This window comes from Coregonus lavaretus (assembly GCF_964263955.1).
Source record: "Coregonus lavaretus genome assembly, chromosome: 29".
Classification (NCBI taxonomy): Eukaryota; Metazoa; Chordata; class Actinopteri; order Salmoniformes; family Salmonidae; genus Coregonus; species Coregonus lavaretus.
In genome coordinates this window covers 9,520,691-9,535,481 of record NC_140016.1, presented here as the reverse complement: position 1 = coordinate 9,535,481, position 14,791 = coordinate 9,520,691, and the positions used below count along the sequence as shown (strand labels likewise).

Below are 14,791 nucleotides of genomic sequence, written 5' to 3'. Positions count from 1 at the left end.
CAGCTCTGCATTCAACACCATAGTGCCATCCAGGCTCATCACTAAGCTTGGTACCCCTCTGCAACTGGATCCTGGACTTTCAAACGGACCGACCCCAGGTAGTAAAATTAGGCAACGCCTCCGGCACGCTGACACTCAACACAGGGACCTCCAGGGGTGTGTACTTAGCCCCCTCCTGTACTCCGTTAGCCCACGACAGTGTGGCCACGCACAACTCCAACACCATCATCAACTTTGCTGATCACCAACGGCGATGAGACAGCCTACAGGGAGGATGTCAGAGACCTGGTAGTGTGGTGGCGGGACAACAACCTCTCCCCCAACGGCAGCAAGACCAAGGAGTTGATCGGGGACTTCAGGAAACAGGGGCCACAGTGGAGAGGGTCAAGAGCTTCAAGTTCCTCGGTGTCCACATCACTGAGGACTTAACATGGTCCTCCCACTCCAGCACAGTCATGAAGAAGGCATGACAGGGCCTCTTCTCCCTCAGGAGGCTGAAACGTTTTGGCATGGCACCTCAGATCCTTAGGAACTTTTACAGCTGCACCATCGAGAGCATCCTGACTGGTTGTATCACCGTCTGGTATGGCAACTGCACCGCCCTCGACCTGGAAGGCCCTACAGAGGCTGGTGAGGACGGCCCAGCGTATCACTGGAGGTGAGCTCCCAGCCATCCAGAACTTTCATGCCAGATGGTGTATGAGAAAGTCCCGAAGAATTGCCAAAGACACCAGCCAACCGAGACATGGACTGTTCTCCATGCTCCTGTCCGGCAGGCGGTACCGGTGCATCAAGGCTGAGATCAACAGACTCCTAAACAGCTTCTATCCCCTGGCCACAAGACTGTTAAATGGCTAACAACTACTGCTCCCCCTCACCTACGCTGCTGCTAAAATGATTATTGATTAGCTGTATTATTACACTACGCTACTGTTCATTGATTATTGATTGCCATTACCTTTAGTATCTATCTATTTCATCCTGCTACTCGTCACTATTACTTCTGTTTACATGTACACAGTATATTACCACTAGTATATTACCACTAGTATATTACCACTACTATATTACCACAGTATAGTATCACAGTATATTACCACTAGTATATTACCACTAGTATATTACCACAGTATATTACCACTAGAATATTACCACTAGTATATTACCACTAGTATATTACCACTAGTATATTACCACTAGTATATTACCACTAGTATATTACCACTAGTATATTATCACTGGTATATTACCACTAGTATATTACCACAGTATATTACCACAGTATATTACCACTAGTATATTATCACTAGTATATTACCACTAGTATATTATCACTAGTATATTACCACTGGTATATTACCACTAGTATATTACCACAGTATATTACCACAGTATATTACCACTAGTATATTATCACTAGTATATTACCACTAGTATATTACCACTACTATATTACCACAGTATATTATCACAGTATATTACCACAGTATATTATCACAGTATATTATCACTGGTATATTACCACTAGTATATTACCACAGTATATTACCACAGTATATTACCACAGTATGTTACAACTAGTATATTACCACTAGTATATTACCACTAGTATATTACCACTAGTATATTACCATAAGTATTTATACACTGAGTATACCAAACATTAAGAACACCTTCCTAATATTGAGTTGCACTTGCACCCCCCATTTGCCCTCAGAACAGCCTCAATTCGTTGGGGCATGGACTCTACAAGATGTCGAAAGCGTTCCACAGGGATGCTGGCGCATGTTGACTCCAACACTTCCCACAGTTGTGTCAAGTTGGCTGGATGTCCTTTGGGTGATTGACCATTCTTGATACACACGGGAAACTGTTGAGTGTGAAAAACCCAGCAGCATTGCAGTTCTTGACACAAACCGGTGCGTCTGGCACCATAGCAAAAGGTGAATGCACCAATTTGTAAGTCACTCTGGATAAGAGCGTCTGCTAAATGACGTAAATGTAATGTAAATGTAAAGGCACTTAAATATTTTGTCTTGCACATTCACCCTCTGAATGGCACACATACACAATCCATGTCTCAATTGTCTCAAGGCTTAAAAATCCTTCTTTAACCTGTCTCCTCCCCTTCATCTACACTGATTGAAGTGGATTTAACAGGTGACATCAATAAGGGATCATATCTTTCACCTGGATTCACCCGGTCAGTCTATGTCATGGGAAGAGCAGGTGTTCTTAATGTTTTGTACACTCAGTGTATTGTCCTGCTACCAGTCATTTTTCAGCCCTGTTTACATGTATATCCGAATATCCCGCATACACTGACACTCTTACACACACACTCACCACCACTTATGCTGCTGCCATACTGTTTACTATTATTATTATTATTATTATTATTATTTATCCTGTTACCAGTCACTTTGTCCTAATCCCAGCCTACATGTACATATCTACCTCAATACTCCAGCATCCCTGCACACTGTAAATGTGGTATTGGCACTGACCCTGTATATAGCTTCCTCTCTTATGTCTCATGTTTTCTTTATTATATATATATATATTATTAGTTCTACTATTTTGATATTGATTACTGCACTGTTGGGTAGAGCTTGCAAGTTAAACATTCCACTGCATGTGACAATAAAACTTGAACTTGAACCCGATGATGCAAAGCTTGTTGCAAAAAGTGTTACAAAGCCTCCTCAATTGAAATACACTGAACAAAAATATAAATGCAACATGTAAAGTGTTGGTCCCATGTTTCATGAGCTAAAATAAAATACATTTTCCATAAGCACAAAAAGCATATTTCTCTAAAATGTTTTGCACACATTTGTTTACATCCCTGTTAGTGAGCATTTCTCCTTTGCCAAGATAATCCATCCACCTGACAGGTGTGGCATATCAAGAAACTGATTAAACAGCATAATCATTACACAGGTGCACCTTGTGCCGGGGACAATAAAAAGCCACTCAGTTTTGTCACACAACACAATGCCATAGATGTCTCAAGTTTTGAGGAAGCGTGCAATTGGCATGCTGACTGTAGGAATGTCCACCAGAGCTGTTGACAGATAATTTAATGGTCATTTCTCTACCATCCAACGTCGTTTAATTTTTTTATTTGGCAGTACATCCAACCGGCCTCACAACCGCAGACCATGTGTAACCCCGCCAGCCCAGGACCTCCACATCCGGCTTCTTCAGGATCATCTGGGACCAGCCACCCGGACAGCTGATGAAACTGTGGGTTTGCACAACCAAAGAATTTCTGCACAAACTGTCAGAAACTGTCTCAGGGAAACTCATCTGCGTGCTCGTCGTCCTCACCAGGGTCTTGACCTGACTGCAGTTCGGCGTCGTAAATGACTTCAGTGGGTAAATTCTCACCTTCGATGGCCACTGGCACGCTGGAGAAGTGTGCTCTTCACGGATGAATCCCGGTTTCAACTATACCGGGCAGATGGCAGACAGCATGTATGGTGTCGTGTGGGTGAGCGGTTTGCTGATGTCAACATTGTGAACAGAGTGCCCCATAGTTGCGGTGGGGTTATGGTATGGGCAGGCATAAGCTACGGACAATGAATATATTTACATTTTATTGATGACAATTTGAATGCACGGAGATACTTTGCCGAGATCCTGAGGCCCACTGTCGCGCCATTCCTCCGCCTCCATCACCTCATGTTTCAGAATGATAATGCACAACCCCATGTCGCAAGGATCTGTTCACAATTCCTGTAAGCTGAAAATGTCCCAGTTCTTCTATGGCCTGCATACTCACCAGACATGTCACCTATTGAGCATGTTTGGGATGCTCTGGATTGACGTGTTCGACAGCATGTTCCAGTTCCCACCAATATCCAGCAACTTCGCACAGCCATTGAAGAGGAGTGGGACAACATTCCACAGGCCACAATCAACAGCCTGATTTCCTCTATGCGAAGAAGATGTGTTGTGCTGCACCAGATACTGACTGGTGTTCTGATCCGCGCCCCTACCTTTTTCTAAGCTATCTGTGACCTACAGATGCATACCTGTATTCCCAGTTTTGTGAAATCCATAGATTAGGGCCTAATGAATTTATTTAAATTGACTGATTTCCTTAAACGAACTGCAACTCAGTAAAATCTTTGAAATTGTTGCATGTTGCGTTTATATTTTTGTTCAGTGTAGTATATTTAGTCTAAACATTTACTAGGCTTATTATTGTGAGTCTTTGGAAATGAAATGTTCAAGTTACAGTTGCATCAATAACCATTTTAGGGTTACTGTATGGGATAAGTTCTGTCCCTTTGGATCAGACAGGTGCACCTCCCCCTGTCTACTCTGCTGAAAACCACTCTGTTATGTCAACCTTCAACCAGCAGAGAGCAATCTTTGCCTACAGGTATACAAATGTGGGTCATTCCAAGAGCCATTTTGGTTTTGGTCTATAGTAGCTTTTTTGCTCTCTAGATCAATTCTATAATTCATGTTTTCTCACTGTAAAACAAGCCTGAGCGTATTACAAAGGGGATTGTTCAAACTCAAATTATGTAAGTGGAGCAACATTCTCCCACCTAGAGCACAAAATACACAACTCCCTAAAGCCCCACTTCGGTTTTTCAAGGTGCATACAATGCAAAGGGAGAGATCGAGTTGAAATGTTTTCAATGTTGAGTTTGCATCCCAATATTACACTTGATATACATCACAGAAAACTGAAATATAACAAAACCGTTTGACATACAAACACTGGATTTTTGGCGGGTTTTTGAAATAATGTTTATTAATTAGGAAATTATGATAAATATGAATAACATTCCACCCATGAGGCCACTAGGTCAGTTGACTGCAGGAAAGAGCTACGGCCTCTAGAAGTGCAAGTGATATAAAACACCAAATATTCAATAATATGCTGTAATGTTTGTAAACACTTAACCTAGCAGACAACCTGCTTGCACCAATCCCTTGTAATTACAGTAAAATACTGTGAAATATAAACCTCTCCCTTCAACGAATTTAATTCATTAATTCCTTAATTCCGATTATGGTAGCATTTACTTTTTGACAGTGTAATGCAATCAATTTTGAGGTATTGTACTATGTGTCATTACACAGTACTTGCTTTGATACCATATTCATATTACAGTAGGTGTGCAGTAATATAAAATACAGAGTTTTACTTGCCACCAAGCTGCCTGTAAGCTACTGTCAAAATCCCAGTCAGCTGGAGCTGGCTATCAGTCCAGCCAAGGGTCAAATAAGTGTGTGTGTGTGTGTGTATGTGTGTGTGTGTGTGTGTGTGTGTGTGTGTGTGTGTGTGTGTGTGTGTGTGTGTGGATGGAGGGAGGGAGTTACAGAAAGAGAGAGAGAGAAGGAGAGAGATTGTGAAAACTTCAGAAACAGCATACTCTTGCAGACAAACAATGGGGGTTGTGCAATGGTAGTGTATGTTCCATTCCCAATGCACAAATTATTTACACTCAGACTCCCATCATTCTAGAATAATGCCCCCATATATCTGTTTTCAAATGTACCCTGTGTGTAATAAAAAACATGAATACAGTCACAGAGTAAACATTACATGATTTATTTAATCCCTATGAAATATCAACATTTCCTGCTTCATATCAAAAACATACAATTGTTATTTTTTATTGCGCATCCTCTGGAGTTTATTATTCAACAGTGAGAGCGTGAGCCCTCATGACGCCAACGTCTGAGATAAGCTGTAAATGGTCTGAGATAACCAGTATGGGTAAAGTGGATCTGAACCAATAATGAGGCCAGGGCTAATGCCCAACATATCCTTAGGACTGGGAGTGGGTCCAAGATTTGTTTATGTAAGCATGTTCCCATAGTTGAGCCACATATCGACCCCTCCCATGGCAGCCCGCCTCGACATAAAAGCCAGCGGTAAACGGTGAAGAGTTGGAGTTTGTGCCAACTTTCACCGGAGTGGACTACTACCGTCAGCCTGGGTCAAGGACCGCCGCGGGCGCAACAAGCAGCCAGCAGCCGCAGCAAGAAGCAAAACCACCCCGAGAAGAAAAATGCCTCCCTTCGACAAATCTATGGAGCTGATGCCATTCAAACAAAGAAAATGCCTTAGTTGGTGCTTCTATTCTACTCTATTGTTCTATTCTATAGTCATTTTTAAATGATAGCTCTAGTCTTCTTGATGCATTGTCATTATGGTGATCATAGCGCATGATAAATGTTGGTCACGTGATGTTTTGGTTCATTCCAACCCCTATAATAGAGATTCTAGTGGTCTATAATAAAGTGGTAATGTTCTTCTGTTATGCTTTTTCTAGCGACAAGAAAACATGAAGTGTGCAGTATTCGTATTAAATTCCCAAACAAGTTACCTGTGAGTAATTTTGCTGCTCTTGACATTATGGTAAATTATTGCGTCCAATCAAATGCAAGGAATGCTAACAGTTGTCTATTTGTGTGCTGTAACTGCAAAGGTGATCGTAGAGCGTTACCTCCATGAGAAGACCCTTCCCCTATTGGACAAGACCAAATTCCTGGTTCCATTCGAGCTGACCTTCGGTCAGTTCCTCTGTCTACTCAGGTGAACACTGGTAGGGTGTGTGTGAAAAAGGATGTGTGAGGAAATCAAAGTGCATTTGCTAACAGTTTGTATGTGTGTGTGTGCGTGTGTGTGTATCCGTGCGTGCGTGTGTGTGCATGCGTGCGTGTGGTTTCCGAGATTATTGTGTGTGCATATGGGATTGACCATGTCTTCACGGGAACCCTGTGATAACCCCGGTTCCTATCCTCAGGGCCGGATTAAGAAATCATAGACCCCCTTCCCTCCCCTCTTCCCGGCACACCAACATTTTCTGTAAACAAATCCGTGCACCAAGATGCAATTTGATGCGTTGTAAATGTACTGTTGAAGAAAAGCCCCGTTATAATAAAGCCATAATAGCATTTGCCATGTGGCATAGGCTACAGTGGAGCAGAGGTGTTTGTACGATTTTCACACATAGGGAATGTTTTTTAGCAGGGTCCGCAAGAAACATGCCTTTTAAAAACGCATTTCATGCAGTTATACTTCATTTACATGACAGAAGACATTATCTTAATCTTTTTTAATACCACAAAAACGAGTGGCTACTCTGACAAATTGAGATCAATCTGGTCTTGAATTCAAACAAACAATAGCCCAGGCCAATGAAGCGACACACAGATTGTACAATACTAGGAGGCAATATACAGTACCAGTCAAAAGTTTGGACACACCTACTCATTCAAGGGTTTTTCTTTAATTTTACTATTTTCAACATTGTAGAATAATAGTGAAGACATTAAAACTATGAAATAACACATATGGAATCATGTAGTAACCCAAAAAGTGTTAAACAAATCAAAATATATTTTATATTTGAGATTCTTCAAAGTATCCACCTTTTGCCTTGATGACAGCTTTGCACACTCTTGACATTCTCTCAACCAGCTTCACCTGGAATGCTTTTCCAACAGTCTTGAAGGAGTTCCCACATATGCTGAGCACTTGTTGGCTGCTTTTCCTTCACTCTGCGGTCCAACTCATCCCAAACCATCTTAATTGGGTTGAGGTCGGGTGATTGTGGAGGCCAGGTCATCTGATGCAGCACTCCATCACTCTCCTTCTTGGTAAAATAGCCCTTACACAGCCTGGAGGTGTGTTGGGTCATTGTCCTGTTGAAAAACAAATGATAGTCACACTAAGCCCAAACCAGATGGGATGGCGTATCACTGCAGAATGCTGTGGTAGGCATGCTGGTTACGTGTGCCATGAATTCTAAATAAATCACAGATACCAATCACCATAACACCTCCTCCTCCATGCTTCACGGTGGGAACTACACATGCAGAGATCATCCGTTCACCCACACTGCGTCTCATACGGCGGTTGCAATCAAAAATCTCAAATTTGGACTCCAGACCAAAGGACAAATTTCCACCTGTCTGTCTATTGCTTGTGTTTCTTGGTGTCCTTTAGTAGTGGTTCCTTTGCAGCAATTCGACCATGAAGGCCTGATTCACACAGTCTCCTCTGAACAGTTGATGTTGAGATGTATCTGTTACTTGAACTCTGTGAAGCATTTATTTGGGCTGCAATTTCTGAGGCTGGTAACTCTAATGAACTTATCCTCTGCAGCAGAGGTAACTCTGGGTCTTCCTTTCCTGTGGCGGTCCTCATGAGAGCCAGTTTCATCATAGCACTTGACTGCACTTGAAGAAACGTTCAAAGTTCTTGAAATTTTCCGGATTGACTGACCTTCATGTCTTAAAGTAATGATGGACTGTCGTTTCTCTTTGCTTATTTGAGCTGTTCTTGCCATAATATGGACTTGGTCTTTTACCAAATAAGGCTATCTTCTGTATACAAGGTGGTGGGGGGGGGGGGGGGGGGCGACCTTGTCACAACACAACTGATTGGCTCAAACGCATTAAGAAGGAAATAAATTCCTAAATTAACTTTTAACAAGGCACACCTGTTCATTGAAATGCATTCCAGGTGACTACCTCATGAAGCTGGTTGAGAGAATGCCAAGAGTGTGCAAGGCTGTCATCAAGTCAAAGGGTGTCTACTTTGAAGAATCTCAAGTCTCAAATATATTTTGATTTGTTTAACACTTTTTTGGTTACTACATGATTCCATATGTGTTATTTCATAGTTTTGATGTCTTCACTACTATTGTACAATGTAGAAAATAGTACAAATACAATTTTAAAAACCTTGAATGAGTAGGTGTGTCCAAACTTTTGACTGGTAGTGCGTTTGTATTTTGAAATCTGCAAAAGTCAAATTGACAAGCGCAACCAACCATATAAATATATAATCCATAGATGGCAGTTCCCATTCAAGTCAGGACTGGCATCCATTGCTAGTGTACCCATGATTTTAACAGTCAAATTGCCAGGGTTAGAGGTTACAAAATCCTTCTTTGGATTATTTGTCTATGACCACGAAGCATCAAGCTGTAGCTAGCATGCTGCCCAAAGTGCGGCCTTCGCGACTGTAGGCATACCAGTAACTGCCAAAATAAAGGAAACACTTGAGTAAACAAGGAATACAAAGTATATGTTATGGTGTGGGGTGCATTTTCCTGGCATGGTTTAGGTCCACTTGTAGAATCTATGCCGAGGCGCATTGAAGCTGTTCTGGCAGCTGATGGTATTGCAACACCCTTTTAACCTCTATGGGATCGATGTCCCGTATACGGGACGAATGAGCTAACATGCACTAATGTGATTAGCATGACTGTTGTAAGTAATAGCAAACTTTCCAGGACATAGACATGTCTTATACAGTTGAAGTCGGAAGTTTACATACACTTAGGTTGGAGTCATTAAAACTCGTTTTTCAACCACTCCACAAATGTCTTGTTAACAAACTATAGTTTTGGCAAGTCGGTTAGGACATCTACTTTGTGCATGACACAAGTAATTTTTCCAACAATTGTTTACAGACAGATTATTTCACTTATAATTCACTGTATCACAATTCTAGTGGGTCAGAAGTTTACATACACTAAGTTGACTGTGCCTTTAAACAGCTTGGAAAATTCCAGAAAATTATGTCATGGCTTTAGAGGCTTCTGATGCTAATTGACATAATTTGAGTCAATTGGAGGTGTACTTGTGGATGTATTTCAAGGCATACCTTCAAACTCAGTGCCTCTTTGCTTGACATCATGGGAAAATCAAAAGAAATCAGCCAAAAAATTGTAGACCTCCACAAGTGGTCCTCTGTAGCTCAGCTGGTAGAGCACGGCGCTTGTAACGCCAAGGTAGTGGGTTCGATCCCCGGGACCACCCATACACAAAAATGTATGCACGCACGACTGTAAGTCGCTTTGGATAAAAGCGTCTGCTAAATGGCATATTATTATATTATTATAAGTCTAGTTCATCCTTGGGAGCAATTTCCAAACGCCTGAAGGTACCACGTTCATCTGTACAAACAATAGTACGCAAGTATAAACACCATGGGACCACGCAGCCGTCATACCACTCAGGAAGGAGACGCGTTCTGTCTCCTAGAGGTGAACGTACTTTGGTGCGAAAAGTGTAAATCAATCCCAGAACAACAGCAAAGGACCTTGTGAAGATGCTGGAGGCAACAGGTACAAAAGTATCTATATCCACAGTAAAACCAGTCCTATATAGACATAACCTGAAAGGCCGTTCAGCAAGGAAGAAGCCACTGCTCCAAAACCGCCATAAAAAAGCCAGACTACGGTTTGCAACTGCACATAGGGACAAAGATCGTACTTTTTGGAGAAATGTCCTCTGGTCTGATGAAACAAAAATATAACTGTTTGGACATAATGACCATCGTTATGTTTGGAGGAAAAAGGGGGCTGCTTGCAAGCCGGAGAACACCATCCCAACCGTGAAGCACGGGGGTGGCAGCATCATGCTGTGGGGGTGCTTTGCTGCAGGAGGGACTGGTGCACTTCACAAAATAGATGGCATCATGAGGAAGGAAAATTATGTGGATATATTGAAGCAACATCTCAAGACATCAGTCAGAGTTAAAGCTTGGTCGCAAATGGGTCTTCCAAATGGACAGTGACCCCAAGCATACTTCCAAAGTTGTGGCAAAATGGCTTAAGGACAACAAAGTCAAGGTATTGGAGTGCCATCACAAAGCCCTGACCTCAATCCTATAGAAAATGTGTGGGCAGAACTGAAAAAGTGTGTGCGAGCAAGGAGGCCTACAAACCTGACTCAGTTACACCAGCTCTGTCAGGAGGAATGGGCCAAAATTCACCGAACTTATTGTGGGAAGCTTGTGGAAGGCTACCCGAAACGTTTGACCCAAGTTAAACTATTTAAAGGCAACGCTGCCAAATACTAATTTAGTGTATGTAAACTTCTGACCCACTGGGAATGTGATGAAATAAATAAAAGCTGAAATAAATAATTATCTCTACTATTATTCTGACATTTCACATTCTTAAAATAAAGTGGTGATCCTAACTGACCTAAGACAGGGAATTTTTACTAGAATTAAATGTCAGGAATTGTGAAAAACTGAGTTTAAATGTATTTGGCTAAGGTGTATGTAAACTTCTGACTTCAACTGTATGGGCAGAAAGCTTAAATTCTAAAATTTTTACATTTTACATTTCAGTCATTTAGCAGACGCTCTTATCCAGAGCAACTTACAGTTAGTGCATACATTTTTTTTTTTTTTCATACTGGCCCCCCGTGGGAATCGAACCGTGTTAATCTAACTGCATTGTCCAATTTACAGTAGCTATTACCATGGAAAAATACCATGCTATTGTTTGAGGAGAGTGCACAACAACAAAAAATGTATCACGGCAACTGGTTTGATACATTCACCTCTGAAGGTAAATAATGTACTTACATTCAGTAATCTTGCTCTGATTTGTCATCCTAAGGGTCCCAGAGATAAAATGTAGCATAGTTTTGTTTGATAAAATCCATTTGTATATTGAAATGTAGGAACTGGGTTCTACAGTTTGAACCCCTGCTGTCTCTGGCTCCACACCCACCCCGCCCGGCCATCTAGATGTGTGAAAGTTAGTGTATAAGCTAATGATCCATCATGTATGACATTCCTGGGAGTGTGTAAATTTACATATTGAATTACCATATCATTTTTGTGTGTTCTCTATAGTTATGTACTTGAAAATATATCAATTGACCAATTCGGCACATTTGGGCAGACTTGATACAAAATAGTCCAGTATTGCAATGCTTCACTGGATCAATCTGAAACTTTGCACACACACTGCTACCATCTAGTGGCCAAAATTGCGCCTAAACTGCAATATTATATTGTGGCCTTTCTCTTGCATTTCAAAGATGATGGAGCAAAAAAATAAATAGAAAACGCATGTTTTTTGGTTTGTATTATATTTTACCAGATCTAATGTGTTATATTCTCCTACATTAATTTCACATTTCCACAAACTTCAAAGTGTTTCCTTTCAAATGGTAACAAGAATATACATATCCTTGCTTCAGGTCCTGAGCTACAAAAAAAAAGGGTCTGATCCTTATTAAGACACTTTATGTTGGTGTTTCCTTAATTTTGGCAGATACCTGTATGTGCTTGTGAGAACAATTGATCCTCTGTGGCTAAATGATGCTCTCTGGTGTATTTTGAACATTGAGAATGGGCTGCTGTCATTGGATAAAAAAGGATAATAAAAACAATAACATCATTTGTATTTGTTTTGCCTCTTGGGCCCCCTACGGGCTTGGGCCCAGCCCCTGACTCACATAATTGACCAGTCACATTTATTTATTATGCATTTGATTTTTGTTGTTGTTGATTAATCAGTTACCCAATCAAGGCAGGGCCCCCCATTTACCCACGTGAGCCCCCTACCTTCTCTCCTCCCCCCTTCTGATGATTAGCAGAGCGGCAGCAGGCAGCAGCAGGCTGTCTACACTCATTGAGAGCTGGCTCCTGAGTCTTCCTGTGGTTGGTGGTTGCAATGAAAAAACATAAAATATAAACTACATATATAATATATACAGTATATATTTCCTAAATAATTAAGTGTTCTTTTTACATTGTTTTTTTGGCTGCCTTTTGGGCCCCCCACGGGCCTGGGCCCAGGGCTTTCAGCCCCGGTAAGCCCCTGCATTAAACCGCCCCTGCCTATTCTCTATCTCTCCTCAGGAGTAAGATTGACTTGGAGTCCACCCAGGCTCTGTATCTGTTGGTGTCGGAGAGGAGCATGTCCTGCATGTCGTCCAGTATGGGAGAGGTCTACTCTCAGTACAGCGACCCGGATGGCTTCCTCTACATCACCTACGCCTCACAGGACATGTTCGGAGGGGATGCAGATGCTACCCATCCCCGCTGAGCCCAAACCATGTCTGAAAGATCTGTCCTCTCCTCGCTTCCTCTCTCACCAGGTGAAGCCAGTCCAAGTAATGATGAGCTTCCACCATATTGTTTTCACCTGTCAAGTCTTTGACGATGAAGTGACAGTGTACGGGAGGAAAGGTTGGATTTTCATGTGCTCTGTTCTCCCGCCCTTCTACCTCACGAATGGACTGCGAATCACTGTACTGCACCTTTGTCCTTCTCTTGGTTAGTTTCTGACCACTTCCAGCTCTGCCAGAGTTGGACTGAGATGATTGGACTCTATTTGATTTATCGATTTATTCAAGGAGATTTAAGAAATAGAAAGAAACCTCTATAATAACTCTGTAATAATTGAGTAAAATATCAGAAGAGATCATTGTCGTAACACCAGAGAGAAATAGGTTGGAGAGGGATGCCCTACCTTGTGGATACTCACCCTGACACAAGTGAAATTCCTTCCTGTTTTGATATTGTATCACTTCCATGAACCACTGAGGTCTGTTGGGTGCTCTGGGGTCCCCCATGTCTCCTATCTGTTACCTCCTCCGCCTCTCACAAGAAACATGTTGAAACGGAGGAAAATAAGGTCAATGAGAAGATCTTAATTGCATACTCCTCACGTCCTCGCTCTTTGTCTCCTTCTTAAAACCCATTGGAGGAGAAGGTCAGAGGAGTGGGACCTCTTGCTTTCAAATACAATGGGTTTTTTCGAAGGAGACGAGGAGCGAGGACACGAGGAGTATGCAATTAAGATCTTCTCATAGTCTGGTTTTACTTCTTAGCACTTAAAGCTCCTTTAAGATCTCCTTTCTGTGTTCCTCATGAAACGTTATCATTCCTTTCTGTCTTCCTCATGAAACATTATCATTCCTTTCTGTCTTCCTCATGAAACATTGTCATTCCTACAAAATGTGAATTTTTGACCTTCAGGCACAGTGTTATTAAACACAATGTTACAAGTTAGTCAAAGTGTTACATGTGTTATTTGGACTGTTTATACTCAATGAAGACTTAGATGTGTTCATGTTGTATATCTAACAATGCTGTGCTCTGTGAAATCAAATGTAATCAAATTTCCCAAATAAACTCCATGTCCTTTTAATGTATACTATGGTTTGATTTATGGGTAGTCAAACAAGCCTGTAATTGACCATTCCCCATAGCATCATATAGCCATCATAACAGCCTTGTGATCATGTAACAGCATGTCTTTTTTTGTTCAAGGACACAAAGTCATGAATGCATGACTTCACATGCATCACCCAAGTTTCAGTAACTTCAGAAAGTCATGAGTTATATTAGTCATGTATGATTACTGGAACATGCCCATACGTACAGGCATGCCATGACACACACACACTGTACTGTACTGACACACAAAGCTGCCATGCTGCTTCCCACCTCTGTCTTAGATGTGGCACCTTTCTACATTTAGCTGTGTTACAAACCCCCCTGGCTGCCTTTAACAGTACGGGTCAGGAGGGGTCAGTGTGTCACAGGGTCATCGGGGGGAACAGGGGTGTGAGGAGGGGGCCGAGCATAGAGATAGATAGAGGACTCTAGTGCCCAAAATCCTGTTTTAGCATGGGCATCGCCATTAAGGACTTTCACCATTTTTAAGTAGTCAACTGCAAGGGATTTCCTATTGGTTAAGAAAGGATCACACAATTCCATCCATGTCATCAGGAGGGATCAGCCAATGAATTATACTGGCTTTATACCTTTATACCTGTTCAAACAACACACTCCAGGTGGCAGTATGCACCCTTTCAGTTTGTTTGCCAACTCATAGAAATAGTAGAAGAAGAAAATGTACTACTTTCAAAATGGAGATGGCCTCAATGGCGCTGCACATGCTCCCACAGACGGCATAATGGGACAGATACAATGATGCGATGTCTATCTAAGTCTATGGGGCCGAGGTATTTTCAGAGGAGGACAGAA

General features: G+C 41.7%; 1 protein-coding gene across 1 annotated transcript; it reads left to right on the top strand.

Annotated features, from left to right (window-relative positions):
- Nucleotides 1-5,936: 5,936 nt before the first annotated feature.
- LOC311105236 (microtubule-associated protein 1 light chain 3 gamma-like) lies at nt 5,937-12,928 on the top strand. Its single transcript, XM_084147318.1, has 4 exons — nt 5,937-6,099; nt 6,306-6,361; nt 6,462-6,568; nt 12,656-12,928. The coding sequence occupies exons 1-4, from the start codon at nt 6,042-6,044 to the stop codon at nt 12,840-12,842; spliced, it is 408 nt and encodes a 135-aa protein (XP_084003444.1). The 5' UTR covers nt 5,937-6,041; the 3' UTR covers nt 12,843-12,928.
- The last annotated feature ends 1,863 nt before the right edge of the window (nt 12,929-14,791 follow it).

Bases quoted from the DNA above. Each gene is read 5' to 3' on its own strand.
- LOC311105236 (XM_084147318.1), top strand. From the start codon at position 6,042: ATGCCTCCCTTCGACAAATCTATGGAGCTGATGCCATTCAAACAAAGA. The intron at 6,100-6,305 runs GTTGGTGCTTCT...TGCTTTTTCTAG, and splicing joins CAAACAAAGAAAATGCCTTA to CGACAAGAAAACATGAAGTG. The intron at 6,362-6,461 runs GTGAGTAATTTT...GTAACTGCAAAG, and splicing joins AATTCCCAAACAAGTTACCT to GTGATCGTAGAGCGTTACCT.